The 12,214-nt window shown below is 45.8% G+C and overlaps 1 protein-coding gene across 5 annotated transcripts in view; it reads right to left on the bottom strand.

The window, feature by feature from the left end:
• Positions 1-11,803, bottom strand: part of LOC118649208 (zinc finger protein 737-like) — a 35,936-nt gene extending 24,133 nt beyond the window's left edge. For 3 of the 5 annotated variants that reach the window (XM_036296083.1, XM_036296081.1, XM_036296082.1), the window contains exons 1-5: positions 11,784-11,803; positions 9,313-9,432; positions 7,732-7,767; positions 7,092-7,179; positions 5,235-5,361 (exon numbers count right to left, since the gene is read on the bottom strand). In XM_036296083.1, coding sequence (XP_036151976.1) covers positions 5,235-5,361; positions 7,092-7,179; positions 7,732-7,767; positions 9,313-9,327 — 266 coding nt within the window. In that variant the 5' untranslated portion in view covers positions 9,328-9,432; positions 11,784-11,803. The remainder of the gene's footprint in view (positions 1-5,234; positions 5,362-7,091; positions 7,180-7,731; positions 7,768-9,312; positions 9,433-11,783) is intronic. The other 2 variants (XM_036296085.1, XM_036296084.1) reach the window with 1 other exon arrangement.
• Positions 11,804-12,214: the final 411 nt, after the last annotated feature.

A 12,214-nucleotide genomic window follows, 5' to 3' on the forward strand; every position in this document is an offset into this window, starting at 1 on the left:
TTAGCACCTTCTTAGATCCAGGAGCCACTGTACCCAGTGGTCAGAGGGGGACCATCCAGATTGCAACTCCTCAGATCCATAAGGGACACACTCAGGGAGCAGACTCAGTGAGCACCAAAGCCCCACTGAAGCAAGTCTTGCGCCAGAAGAGTGTCTTCAGCACAGAAGTTCTCCCACTTCAGACACAGCTGATTCTCACAGCCAATTGGCCTGGAGGTCAAATCCTCCCAGTGATCCTACAACAACCAAGGCACCAAGAGTGCACCAAGAGTGTCCACCCGAGGTAACTGGGGAGGCTGAGCCACTGGGCCCTACAGGACACCTGGCGTGCAGGGCCACTCTATCAACACAGGGAAGCAGCCAAAATGCGGAGACAAAGAAACAGGTCACAAATGGCAGAAATGGAGGAAAGCAAATGACTGGATATAGAGTTCAAGGCCACGTTTATAAGGTTTTTCAAGAATTTTATGGAAACCGCCGATAAATTTAATGAATCCCTCAATAAGTATAGTGAGACCATGGAGGACATGAAAAAGGACCAACTAGAAATTAAGCATACACTGACTGAAATAAAGAATAATTTACAGAGATCAAACAGCAGACAAGAGGATCCCAAGAATCAAGGCAAAGATTTGAAATACAAAGAAACAAAAAATACCCAACTGAAAAAGAAAAAAGAAAAGAGATTCCAAAAATATGAAGATAGTGTAAGGAACCTCTGGGACAACTTCAAGCGTACCAACATCAGAATTATAGGGGTACCAGAAGGAGAGAGAGGGCAAGATATTGAAAACCTTTTTGAAGAAATAATGACAGAAAACTTCCCCTACCTGGTGAAAGAAATGGACTTACAAGTCCAGGAAGCACAGAGAACCCCAAACAAAAGGAATCCAAAGAGGACCACACCAAGACACATCATAATTAAAATGCCAAGAGCAAAAGATAAAGAGAGAATCTTAAAAGCAGCAAGAGAAAGACAGTCAGTTACCTACAAGGGAGTACCCATACGACTGTCAGCTGATTTCTCAACAGAAACCATGCAGGCCAGAAGAGAGTGGCAAGAAATATTCAAAGTGATGAATAGCAAGAACCTGCAACCAAGATTACTTTATCCAGCAAAGCTATCATTCAGAATAGAAGGTCAGATAAAGAGCTTCACGGATAAGAAAAAGCTAAAGGAGTTCATCACCACCAAACCACCATTGTATGAAATGCTGAAAGGTATTCTTTAAGAAGAGGAAGAAGAAAAAGGAACTCTTACCATTTGCCACAGCATGGATGGAACTGGAGAACGGATAAATACCACAGGATCTCACTCATTTGTGGAATATAATGAACAACATAAACTGATGAACAAGGACTGATCCAGAGACGGAGAGGCATTGATTGGACTGTCGGGCCTTGGAGGGAAGGTAGGGGAGAGTAGGGGTAAGGGGGAAAGATCAACCAAAGGACTTATATGCAAGCATATAGGCCTAACCAATGGACATGGACAACGGGGGGGTGAGGGCATGAGTGGGGGGGGGGGTGTAGAGGGTAACGTGGGGACAAGGACACATGTAATATCTTAATCAACAAAACAAAAAAAAAGAGTTTAATCTCCAACATTTACAGGGAACTCATGAAACTTAACAATAGGAAGATAAACAATCCAATAAAAAAATGGGCAACGGACCTAGCTAGACACTTTTCGAAAGAGGACATACAGAAGCCTGAAAGACATATGAAAACATGCTCAAAGTCACTAATTATACAAGAGATGCAAATCAAAATGACAATGTGGTATCATCTCACACCTGTCAGAATGGCTATCATCAACAAACAACAAGTGCTGGAGAGGATGTGGAGAAAAAGGAACATTCATGCACTGCTGGTGGGAATGCAGACTGGTGTAGCCACTGTGGAGAACAGTATGGATCTTCCTCAAAAAACTAAAAATGGAACACCCATTTGACCCAGTGATCCCACTTCCAGGAATATATCCCAAGAAACCAGAAACACCAATCAGAAAGGATATATGCACCCCTATGTTCATAGCAGCACAATTCACCATAGCTAAGATTTGGAAACAGCCTAAGTGCCCATCAGCAGATGAGTGGATTAAAAAACTGTAGTACATCTACACAATGGAATACTATGCTGCTGTAAAAAAGAAGGAACTCTTGCCTTTTGCAACAGCATGGATGGAACTGGAGAGCATTATGCTAAGTGAAATAAGCCAGTCAGAGAAAGATAAATACCACATGATCTCAATCATTTGTGGAATATAGAGAACAACATAGACTGATGAACAGGGACAGATCCAAAGACAGAGAAACAGCAATCAGACTATCAATGCCCAAAAGGGAAGTAGGGGAGGGAGGGGGTAAGGGGAAGAGATCAACCAAAGGACTTGTATGCATGCATATAAGCCAAACCAATGGACATGGACAACAGGGGGATGAGAGCATGAGTGAGGGCGGGGTGGGTAGGATGGGGGTTAATGGGGGGGGATGAGGACACATTTGTAATACCTTAATAAAGAATTTATTTAAAAAGGCATTAAACCCCATATAAAAATTACTTCACATTAAAGGAAATTGTCAGTGCACTCAAAATACAAGCAGGGAAATGGGAAAAAAGGTCTCCAAAGCATATTATCTGATAAGTAGTTAATAGCTATAATGCCGGAGCCTGCCGGCACTACAGTCGAACAATACCCGAAAGGGGGGTGAGGATTGAGAAAAGAGACAGGCACAAAGATGGGATCGGGAGGACTGACAACTCAAGACTGCAGCCCCGAGTTTATTTCACACAGTCTTTTTATACACTCACTGGTTACATATGCATTCAGCAGAACTTAAGCAACGTTCGATTCGATCAGTGCAAGCCTCTCCTCTAACCGTCTAGGCTAACTTCCCTTTTTCCGATCCTTTGTCTCAGTCGCCGGCTGAGACCCGCTTTCATGATCTAAGCTCAGCTAGACTACTTCCTTATTCTCACAAGCTAAGCTGCTGCAGCACAATTTTCCTGCTTATGTGGCATTTAGCAAGCTAAATCAGTAACTTAAACTTTAGTGGGATAGAGTGTGTGACAGCCCACCTTGTGAAAGACTGTCTCCTCGGGACCTTGTCAAACCGAGGCCGCTCCCCACACTATAATTTATACAGACCTTTTACAAGTCAACATGAAAAAAGAAGTAACACAACTTTTAAAATGTCCAAAGCTATATGGTTAACTAATGTGTAAGATAGAAGGCAAGACCACACAATAGGGAAAGACAGATTCTTCAAGAAGTAGTGTAACAAAAACAAAACAGGTACATGCAAAAATTATAAAACTTGCCCTAGCCGGTTTGGCTCAGTGGATAGAGCATCGGCCTGCGGACTGAAAGGTCCCAGGTTCGATTCCAGTCAAGGGCATGTACCTTGGTTTCGGGCACAGCCCCAGTAGGGGGTGTGCAGGAGGCAGCTGATCGAGTTGCTCTCTCATTGATGTTTCTAACTCTCTATCCCTCTCCCTTCCTCTCTGTAAAAAAAGAATCAATAAAATATATTTAAAATAAAAAATTATAAAACTAGACTCCATTAATAGGCCACTAACCAAAATAAAATCAGAATGGATTAACATCTAAAATTTGAGACCTGAAGCCAATGAAAACATTGGACGAAATCATAGTCAATGAACTTTACCATCACTCTGGAAAATACTGGTTTGTTTTTTTTGTTTTTGTTTTTTTTAAAATACTGGTTTGTATGTATCTTTTCAAGCATAACAAAAAAGCTAAAAAATAAAGAAATGAGACTACAAAAGAATAAGTTTGGCATACCAAAGAAACCACCGAGAAACAGCAACAACAAAAGCCATGTTACATCCTCAAAAGCTAAAGATGCAAAATATCTAAGGAACTCACACAACTTAACAGCAAAAAAACAATATGATGGAAAAATGGGCAGAGGACCTGAATAGACATTTCCCAAACAGGATATAAAGATTCCCAATGGACTTATTAAAAGATGTTAAACTGTTCAACTCATTCATCATCAGAGAAATGTAAATGGACACCACCTGAAATACCACCGAACACCTAACAGGATGCCAATCATCCATAAATCAATAAAAAATGACAAGTATTACCAATTAAGTGGAGAAATGAGAACAGTGATGTACTGTCAGCAACATTATAAATACATTGGTGCAGCCACTAACAAAACACAATGATTTTCCAATACTTACTAAAGACACCAGGAAACCAGTGATTCCATATCCGGCCATTTATACAGAGAACACATATGGTCAGGGCACATATAAAAAAATTCAATTGCCGAAACCGGTTTGGCTCAGTGGATAGAGCGTCGGCTTGCGGGCTGAAGGGTCCCAGGTTCGATTCCGGTCAAGGGCATGTACCTGGGTTGTGGGCACATCCCCAGTGGGGGGTGTGCAGGAGGCAGCTGATCGATGTTTCTCTCTCATCGATGTTTCTAGCTCTCTATCTCTCTCCCTTCCTCTCTGTAAAAAATCAATAAAATATATTAAAAAAAAAATCAATTAATGCCCAGCTGAAGTTTCTATCTCTCCTAACTCGTCCTTCCTCCCTGAATTCAACAAAATCTTAAAAAATCAAACAATAAAAGAAAATGGGGGGGAAAAAAAAAGGGGGGAAAAAAAAGAAAAAAAAAAAAAAAAGAAAATGGAGTGTGAATTTTTATAGAGGCTTTCCCATTTGCAATCCAGACTGTCATCTGGCCAGAAAACGTGGTAGAATATTATAATATTCTAGAAAATGATTTTCTAAAATATTCTTTTCTGATAGTACCTTAATAAGTATAGACAGCACGTAATGTGTGCAAACACTGAGTTCTTAATTCACATTCATCAAAAAGCCTTTCTTTTATATCCTAAGGACCCCCAATTTGTTCCTTTTTAAAAAAATATATTTTTTTATTGGTTTCAGAGGCAATGGAGAGGGAGAGAAAGAGAAACATCAATGATGAGAATCACTGATAGGATATCTCCTGCACGCCCCCCACTAGGGAGCCAGCCAGCAACCCTGAAATCATCCCTGACCAGAATCAAACCTAGGACTTTTCAGTCTGCAGACCAATGCTCTATCCACTGAGCCAAAGGAGTTAGGGCTCAATTTGTCCCTTGAGAACAAGAATTTAAAAGAGAAAGCAAAAGCACCTAGAGATGTTAAAATAATAAAGGAAAACCCTGCAGGTGGAGTAGGAACTAGGGAAGGAAGTCATCCTCACCCAGGGAGGCCAGGTTGCTGCAGTTCTCCACCATCACCTCCAGGTACAATTTCCGCTGAGCTGGGTCCAGATATTCCCACTCCTCCTGAGAGAAATGTATGGCCACATCCCTGAAGTTCAACGGTCCCTGAAAGAAAATAAATATTTACCAAGAGGTCACCAGAAGAGTTCATAATGTCACGCAACATGAAAACAGTCTTAGGAAAAGAGGTTGGGACCTACGGGAGTATCCTGAATCACCCATAAGATCACTTTGCCCCAGTAACTTTCCTTGATATGATTTCGAACACTGACAAATGAGGATGACATATGTCAACAAATTCCAGATATAGATTTACGTTTACAGGAAAAAAACTTTAAAATTAAGGTAAAGCCCTGGCTAGTTTGTCTCAGTGGATACAGTGTCAGACTAGGCACTTAAGAGTCCCGGGATTGCCCTAGCGCCGGTTTGGCTCAGTGGATTGAGCGCCAGCCTGCGGACCAAAGGGTCCTGGGTTAGATCCTGGTCAGGGCACGTGCTTTAGTCGGAGGCAACCAATCGATGTGTTTCTCTCACATCGATGATTCTATCTGTGTTTCCCACTCTCTTCCAATCTCCCTAAAAATCAATGGAAAAATATCAGATGAGGATAAATAAAATAAAACAAAACAAAACAAAATAAAAAATAGTAAAAAAAAAGTCGCGGGATTAATTCTGGTTGCACGCTCGATCCCCAGTAGGGGGTGAGCAAGAGGCAGCCTATCAATAATTCTCTCTCATCATTGATGTTTCTCTCTCTCTCCTTTATTCTCAAAAATTAATAAAAATATATTTTAAAATAAATAAATAATAAAATAAAGGTATGGACACAGGCATATAGATTTCTGAATGCTTTGTTTGCATTGCTCAGGGTCAGTGGTGTATGTCATTTTCAGCTGGAAATGTCATGCTCGCTTGGAAGTACAAGGACTTCTCAAGTGTGAAGTAGACCACAAAGAAATGAACTTCTTTAGAGACACAGATTCTGATCCAGGTTCTGAGATGGGGCCTGTGTTTTCCACATGTGTCACAAGATCACTTTTTACCTGTGATGCCTATGTTTCTGCATCATGTGCCATACATTTGAATACTCAGAAAAAGAAAACACAAGAAAAAATTCATATGGAACTTTGAACTAAAAAGGTTTGTTAATGGAATTCAGTTCTCATGAAATAGGACACATAGGAACTACAATCCTATTTAGAAATACACTATGAATAATCTTAGAACAAGATTATTCTGCTTGGTCCACTGGTGTTGCTCAGTGGTTGAGCACTGAACCATGCACCAAGAGGTCAATGATTAGATTCCTGGTCGTGGCACATGACCAGGTTATGGGCTCAATCCTCAGTGTGGGGTGTGCAGGAGGCAGCCGATCAATATTGCTCTCTCATCATTGATATTTCTATCTCTCTCTACCTCTACCTTCATTTCTGAAATAGATAAATATGTACTTGAGAAAAAAAAAGAAAAAATAGCTGAAAAAATAATGTTAACAATTAAAGCACAGAGACACAGATTTTACAACTATGAAATCAAGATGGTTTAGTGATTCTGTAAATCTCATGAATCTATTTGTGTATGATCCTCTTTGTGTTTTATAAACAAACTAGTAGCCCGGTGCATGAAATTCGTGCACATTAAAAGGAAATTAGAGGTAATATTTTAATATTGCTATTTGCCCTTTCTCTATAACAGAAGTGTCCGGCTGGACTCACCTCCATTGGGCAACACCTAGACCCAGCCGGCCCCACCCAAGTCAAGCTCTGCCAGGTGGGGGATCCAGCCTCCCATCCCGGTGCTGGGGCAAGGGGCGCGGCCTCAGGGGGACCCCCAACCTTGCCGCGACATCGGGATCCGCCTCCACGGCTCCACACGCATGCAACCTCCTGGTGATGGATTGTGACAGCGTGAAGGCATCACAGCCTGATGGCATGAGGGCGTGAAGACCATTTGAATATTAGCTCTTTATTATATAGGATAAGGAGAGAAACATAAGCATACAAAACAAGTTAAACCTAGTTTCCTTTTTGTGGTTGGAAACCCTCACGTGGGGAGATTTTTTTCCATTGAGTTTTTGAGAGTGGAAGGCAGGGAGGTAGAGGGTGAAAAGGACAGAGAGAGACAGAGACAGAGAGAGACTGAGAGAGAGAGAGAGAAACATCAATTTGAAAGAGACACAGAGATACATGTATTCACTGCCTACCACAGATACCCATAAACTACTTGCCCAGGACCAGGACCAAGAATTGAAACCTAATCCACACCAGCCTGGGGGAACTAATTTTTCTTATCAGTACAATTCCTTCAACATTTTTATATGTCATTAGTGGAGAGCTATTTCATAGAAATTTAATGAAATTGAACATACATTAATAATATCATTCTTGGAAACTTCCTAGAAAATACAAAAAGTGATCATATAGGGTATGTTCATGAGGGAAGTATAGAATATAATGAAAATTTAAAGAATCAAACCTGATTAGTTAAAGCTCCCATGCAAAAGCCAATGATCTGTAGGAAATAAAAGTAAGTCCTTCATTTTCCAAAGGAAACGCAAACTAAGAAGAGGGACATTTCCAGATGTGAAGTGATGGTCTTTGCACAAATTTCATTAAATCGCTACTATACCCTTGTTCCTGAGAACGTCAGGTCACCACTGCTGTGACATTACTCCCAAATATACCTCAATAAAGAAGGAATTATGTGGAAATGATCACAAATAAACATTAATTTTTCCAAGTGTCAATTCACAGATACCTCTCATGTTCTGTAAGCTAATAGAATATTTACCTGCTAAGTATTTCGTGCTAATCTAGTGAGCAAGACACTTCTATTTACTATTTACTCTTCTTTCTAAACTTTCTGAGCTATCCTGAGCAGTAAAATGTGCATTTTCTTACCTCTGATCAAGAGCTGATGCGGCAGCCACTTGAATCTAAAACCTACCTTTCCCTTCCTCAAGACACAAGAGCCTCTGACCCCATCCCAATAGGGATGTTAGACATGCCTGCCTTTCCAGGTGGATCTGTCACAAAAGGGATGTTCTGAATAGTTGAAAGTTGTTAATTAAAGGAGGGAATGCTTCCTGACCTTGGGGAGGCTGCATAAAATAAAGGCAGAGAAGGCTCTGGGAAAAAGGAGAAATAGGGCCTGGCCAGTGAGGCTCAGAGATAGAGTGTTGACCCCTGAACCAGGAGGGCAGGTTTCCATTCCTGGTCAGGGCACACTCAAGGTTTCAGACTGGATAACCAGTGGAGGGAATGCAGTAGGCAGTTGATGAATGATTGTCTCTGCTCATTGATGTTTCTTTTTCTCTCTCTCTCTCTCTCTCTCTCCCTATTCCTTACATTCTGAAATCAATAAAAACATACATTAAAAAAGAGAGAGAGAAATATAGAAATTGCTGACACTGACTATGATAAGAAAAAAGGAAAAAGGCATTGAACGGTTTGGCTCAGTGGACAGAGTGTCGGCCTGCGGACTGAAGGATCCCGGGTTTGATTCTGGTCAGGGACATATACCTTGGTTGTGGGCACATCTCCAATAGGAGGTGTGCAGGAGGCAGCTGATCGATGTTTCTCTCTCAAGGATGTTTCTAACAACTATCCCTCTCCCTTCCTTTCTGTAAAAAATCAATAAAAATATATTTGGAAAAAAAAATAAAAAAGGAAACAAATAAGGAAAGGAAAAAAACCTGGAAAGGCAAGAACACCAAAAGTAGAGAAATATGGAACAGAGGAAGGAGCCCCAGAGAGATGAAGGGGAATGAGAGGGAGAGGGGTCCTGGTGAACAGAAGTGGAGGCAAAAAAGGGGAGGCACTTCAGGTAGAGAGACTGGTTCAAGGTGAAGAATTGGGGGAGGGAGTGCAGGGACACAATGGGGGGTTTGGGGATGACAGAGCAGAGGGAGAAGCAGCACTGAGTCAGCCCACTGTGGGTAACAAGACAGATTGTAACAGGCAGCAGAGGGGCACAGGTGTGGGAAGGGAAAGAGAAATATATACACAGATGTTCAAAGAAAAGCAAACAGCCTGTTACCAAGGACACATCTTTTACCTGAGAAGCAGCCATTTGATCGTGGTCCTGATCGGGGTTTGGGACGTTTCCTCAGGTAACACTATGTTGAGGAGTCACAGCCTGTTAATGAGCTCCCCTCACATTCACAGTCAGAAGGACCTGGAAATGAGGAAAAGGCTGTCCTTTTCTCTCCTGTCCTTGGTCACAGGAGAGTGAGGAACAGTGAGTTCCTACATGGAGACCACACTGTGAAATTTTGAATGTATGTCTTCATGTGTCTCTCCTTTCAAAGACTTCCACAACCTCCTACAGAAATGAGAATGTGAGCTGCTGTCCCGATGCCCCAAACAGAGCACCCCCTTAACTCCCTTGAACAAAGCTTGCTCCCCACTCTCACAAAGGCATCCTGCAACCCTCCTGCTAATCCCTGTCCTCACCTTCCATCACCTGGAGGCCCTCAGTAACCAATGATGCCCCACCCAGAGCAGCTGTCCAACTCCATGGGGGAAAGCCCACCTGAAAGCATTTCTAGAAGCTCCTCAGGGGATCTGGGAAAACCCAGAGAATTTATCTCAGGATGTTTTTAAATAATAAATTAAGTGTCAGACATAGAAAAAGTAAATCCATGGAAGCAGCACACACAGAGAGAGACACAAAACACCACAGCAACAAAGCTAAGGCTTCTAATATTCCGTGAAAAGGCATCAAGTGGTGACAAACCCAGGTCACCTCCTCGTTGCCATCCGAGGAATGACCCATGAGCAACCGACAAGTCTCTCCCCTCTGAGTGAATAAGAGTTGCAACTGGAAGCAAATTATTACAAAAGTAGAGGCCTGGTGCATGAAATTTGTGCGGGGGGGGTGGGGGAGGGGGTCCCTAAGCCTGACCTGTACCCTCTCCAATCCGGGACCCCTTGGGGGATATCTGACTGACAGTTTAGACCCAATCCCATATGATTCGGGCCTAAACGGGCAGTCAGACTTTCCCCTCGCAATGCGGGACCTCTGGCTCCTATCTGAACACCTGCTTGCATGCCCTAACCATTGTCCTTACCTGCCTGATCCCTCTAACTGCCATCCCCTGCAGGCCTGATCCCCCTAACTGCCCTCCTCGGCCAGCTTGATCCCCCTAAATGTCCTCCCCTGCCTGCCCAGTCACCCCCAACTGCACTCCCCTGCTGGCCTGGTTGCCCCTAACGACCCTCCCTTGCTGGCCTGATCCCCCTAACTGCCCTCCCCTGCTGGCCTGATCCCCCTAACTGCCCTCCCCTGCTGGCCTGATCCCCCTAACTGCCCTCTCCTGCTGGCCTGATCCCCCTAACTGCTCTCCCCTGCTGGCCTGATCCACCTAAATGCCCTCCCTGGCCGGCCTGAACCCCAATGCCCTCCCCTGCCGGCCTTGTTAACTTCAACAGCCTTCCCCTACCGGCCAGGTTGCCGCTAACTGCCCTCCACTGCAGTCCTGGATCCCCCAAACTGCCCTCCCTCCCTGGAAGGCCCGGTCAACCCAAACTGCCCCCCCCCCCCCCTGCTGGCCTTACTGACTCTAACTGCTCTCCCCAGCTGGCCTGGTCCCCCCTAACTGCCCTCAACTGTCTGCCTTGTGGCCCCTAACTGCCATCCTAACTGCCCTCTCCTGCCAGACTGGTTGCCCCCAACCACACATGCCTCCACCCCCACCACTGTGGCTTTGTCCAGAAGGATGTCCAGATGGTTGTCTGGAAGATGTCTGGTCTAATCAGCATATTACCCTTTTATTATTATACATAAATCGGCAGTCGGACATCCCTCTCACAATCCAAGTCTCTGACTCCTAACAGCTCACAACCTGCCTGCCTGATCCCCATAACTGCCCTCCCCTGCCGGCCTGGTTGCCTGTCACCGCCTCTGCCTTATCCCCGCTCCTCCCTGTGTCTCCACTTCCTTCCTCCTCAGGCCACTTTCCCGAGTGACCCCCTCACTCCTACCGTCGCCGTCCAGCCCCCCCACCAACCCCTATGGGCCCCTCTCTGTGGACCCCTCGCTGCCCTTCCTCCCGCCCACGTGTCTGTCTCTCACTCCCTCTCCTGACCCCCCAGCCTGGGCCCCCGCCCCCCGCAGTCACCGCGCCCACAAAGCCCCTCCCTGCGGACAGGTCACCTTTTCAGGGGACACCGCGTCCTCCCCCTGAGCCCCCCCCCCCATGGACACTGTGCTCCCCGGGCAGGCAGACCCCTTATTAAATGGGGGTGGGCCTAGGAGGGGGGTGCAGACCCCCAGGCCGGGAGCCATCCAGGCTCTTTGGGAGGAAAGCGCCGGGCTGGGGGAGGGGCGCAAAGGGCGGGAACCCCCTGACCCAGACTCTCAGCCCCGCGGGGAGGACCGGCGGCCCCGGGAACGGTTTTCAGCAGGAAAACCGCGCGGCAGGCGGTGGCCACAGCCACAGGCGGAGAGACCCCGGGCCGGGCCTCCGTTTCCTCCCAAAGGAACGTGGCGCCCGCACCGCGCAGCCTCCCGGGACGCGGACTCACCGCTGAGAGAGGCTCCGGGGCGGGGACCCCAACAAGGACTTCAGCGCCGGCAGCGCCCTCAGCCTTCCCTGCGGGGAGGGGGACGGGCAGCGTCAGCTTTAAAGACAAACACCCTCCTCAGGGGGAACCTCCACCTTGCCCTCCACAGCCGGTTCCGGGTCTGCAAGGAACTGCGCATGCGCCTCCCTGCGGGTGGGCGGGGCCAGAGCCTGAGCTGAGCGGCTCCGCGATGGGGGCGGGGCCGAGCCCGGCGGCCAGGCCTGTGCAGGGACAGAGGGAGGGAGGGCGGGGCAGGAGCGAGGGGGCAGCCCCGGGTCCCCGCACCTCCTCCCACAGGGACAGCCCTTCCTGGGGGAGTTTCCCACGTCATTGTCAGGGTTTTGGCTGGTGACGCGGCTGCGAAAGGATTCACAAGGGAGAGAAGAGACAGG

The sequence above is a fragment of the Myotis myotis genome, unplaced genomic scaffold (assembly GCF_014108235.1).
Source record: "Myotis myotis isolate mMyoMyo1 unplaced genomic scaffold, mMyoMyo1.p scaffold_m19_p_28, whole genome shotgun sequence".
In the NCBI taxonomy this organism is placed as follows: domain Eukaryota; kingdom Metazoa; phylum Chordata; class Mammalia; order Chiroptera; family Vespertilionidae; genus Myotis; species Myotis myotis.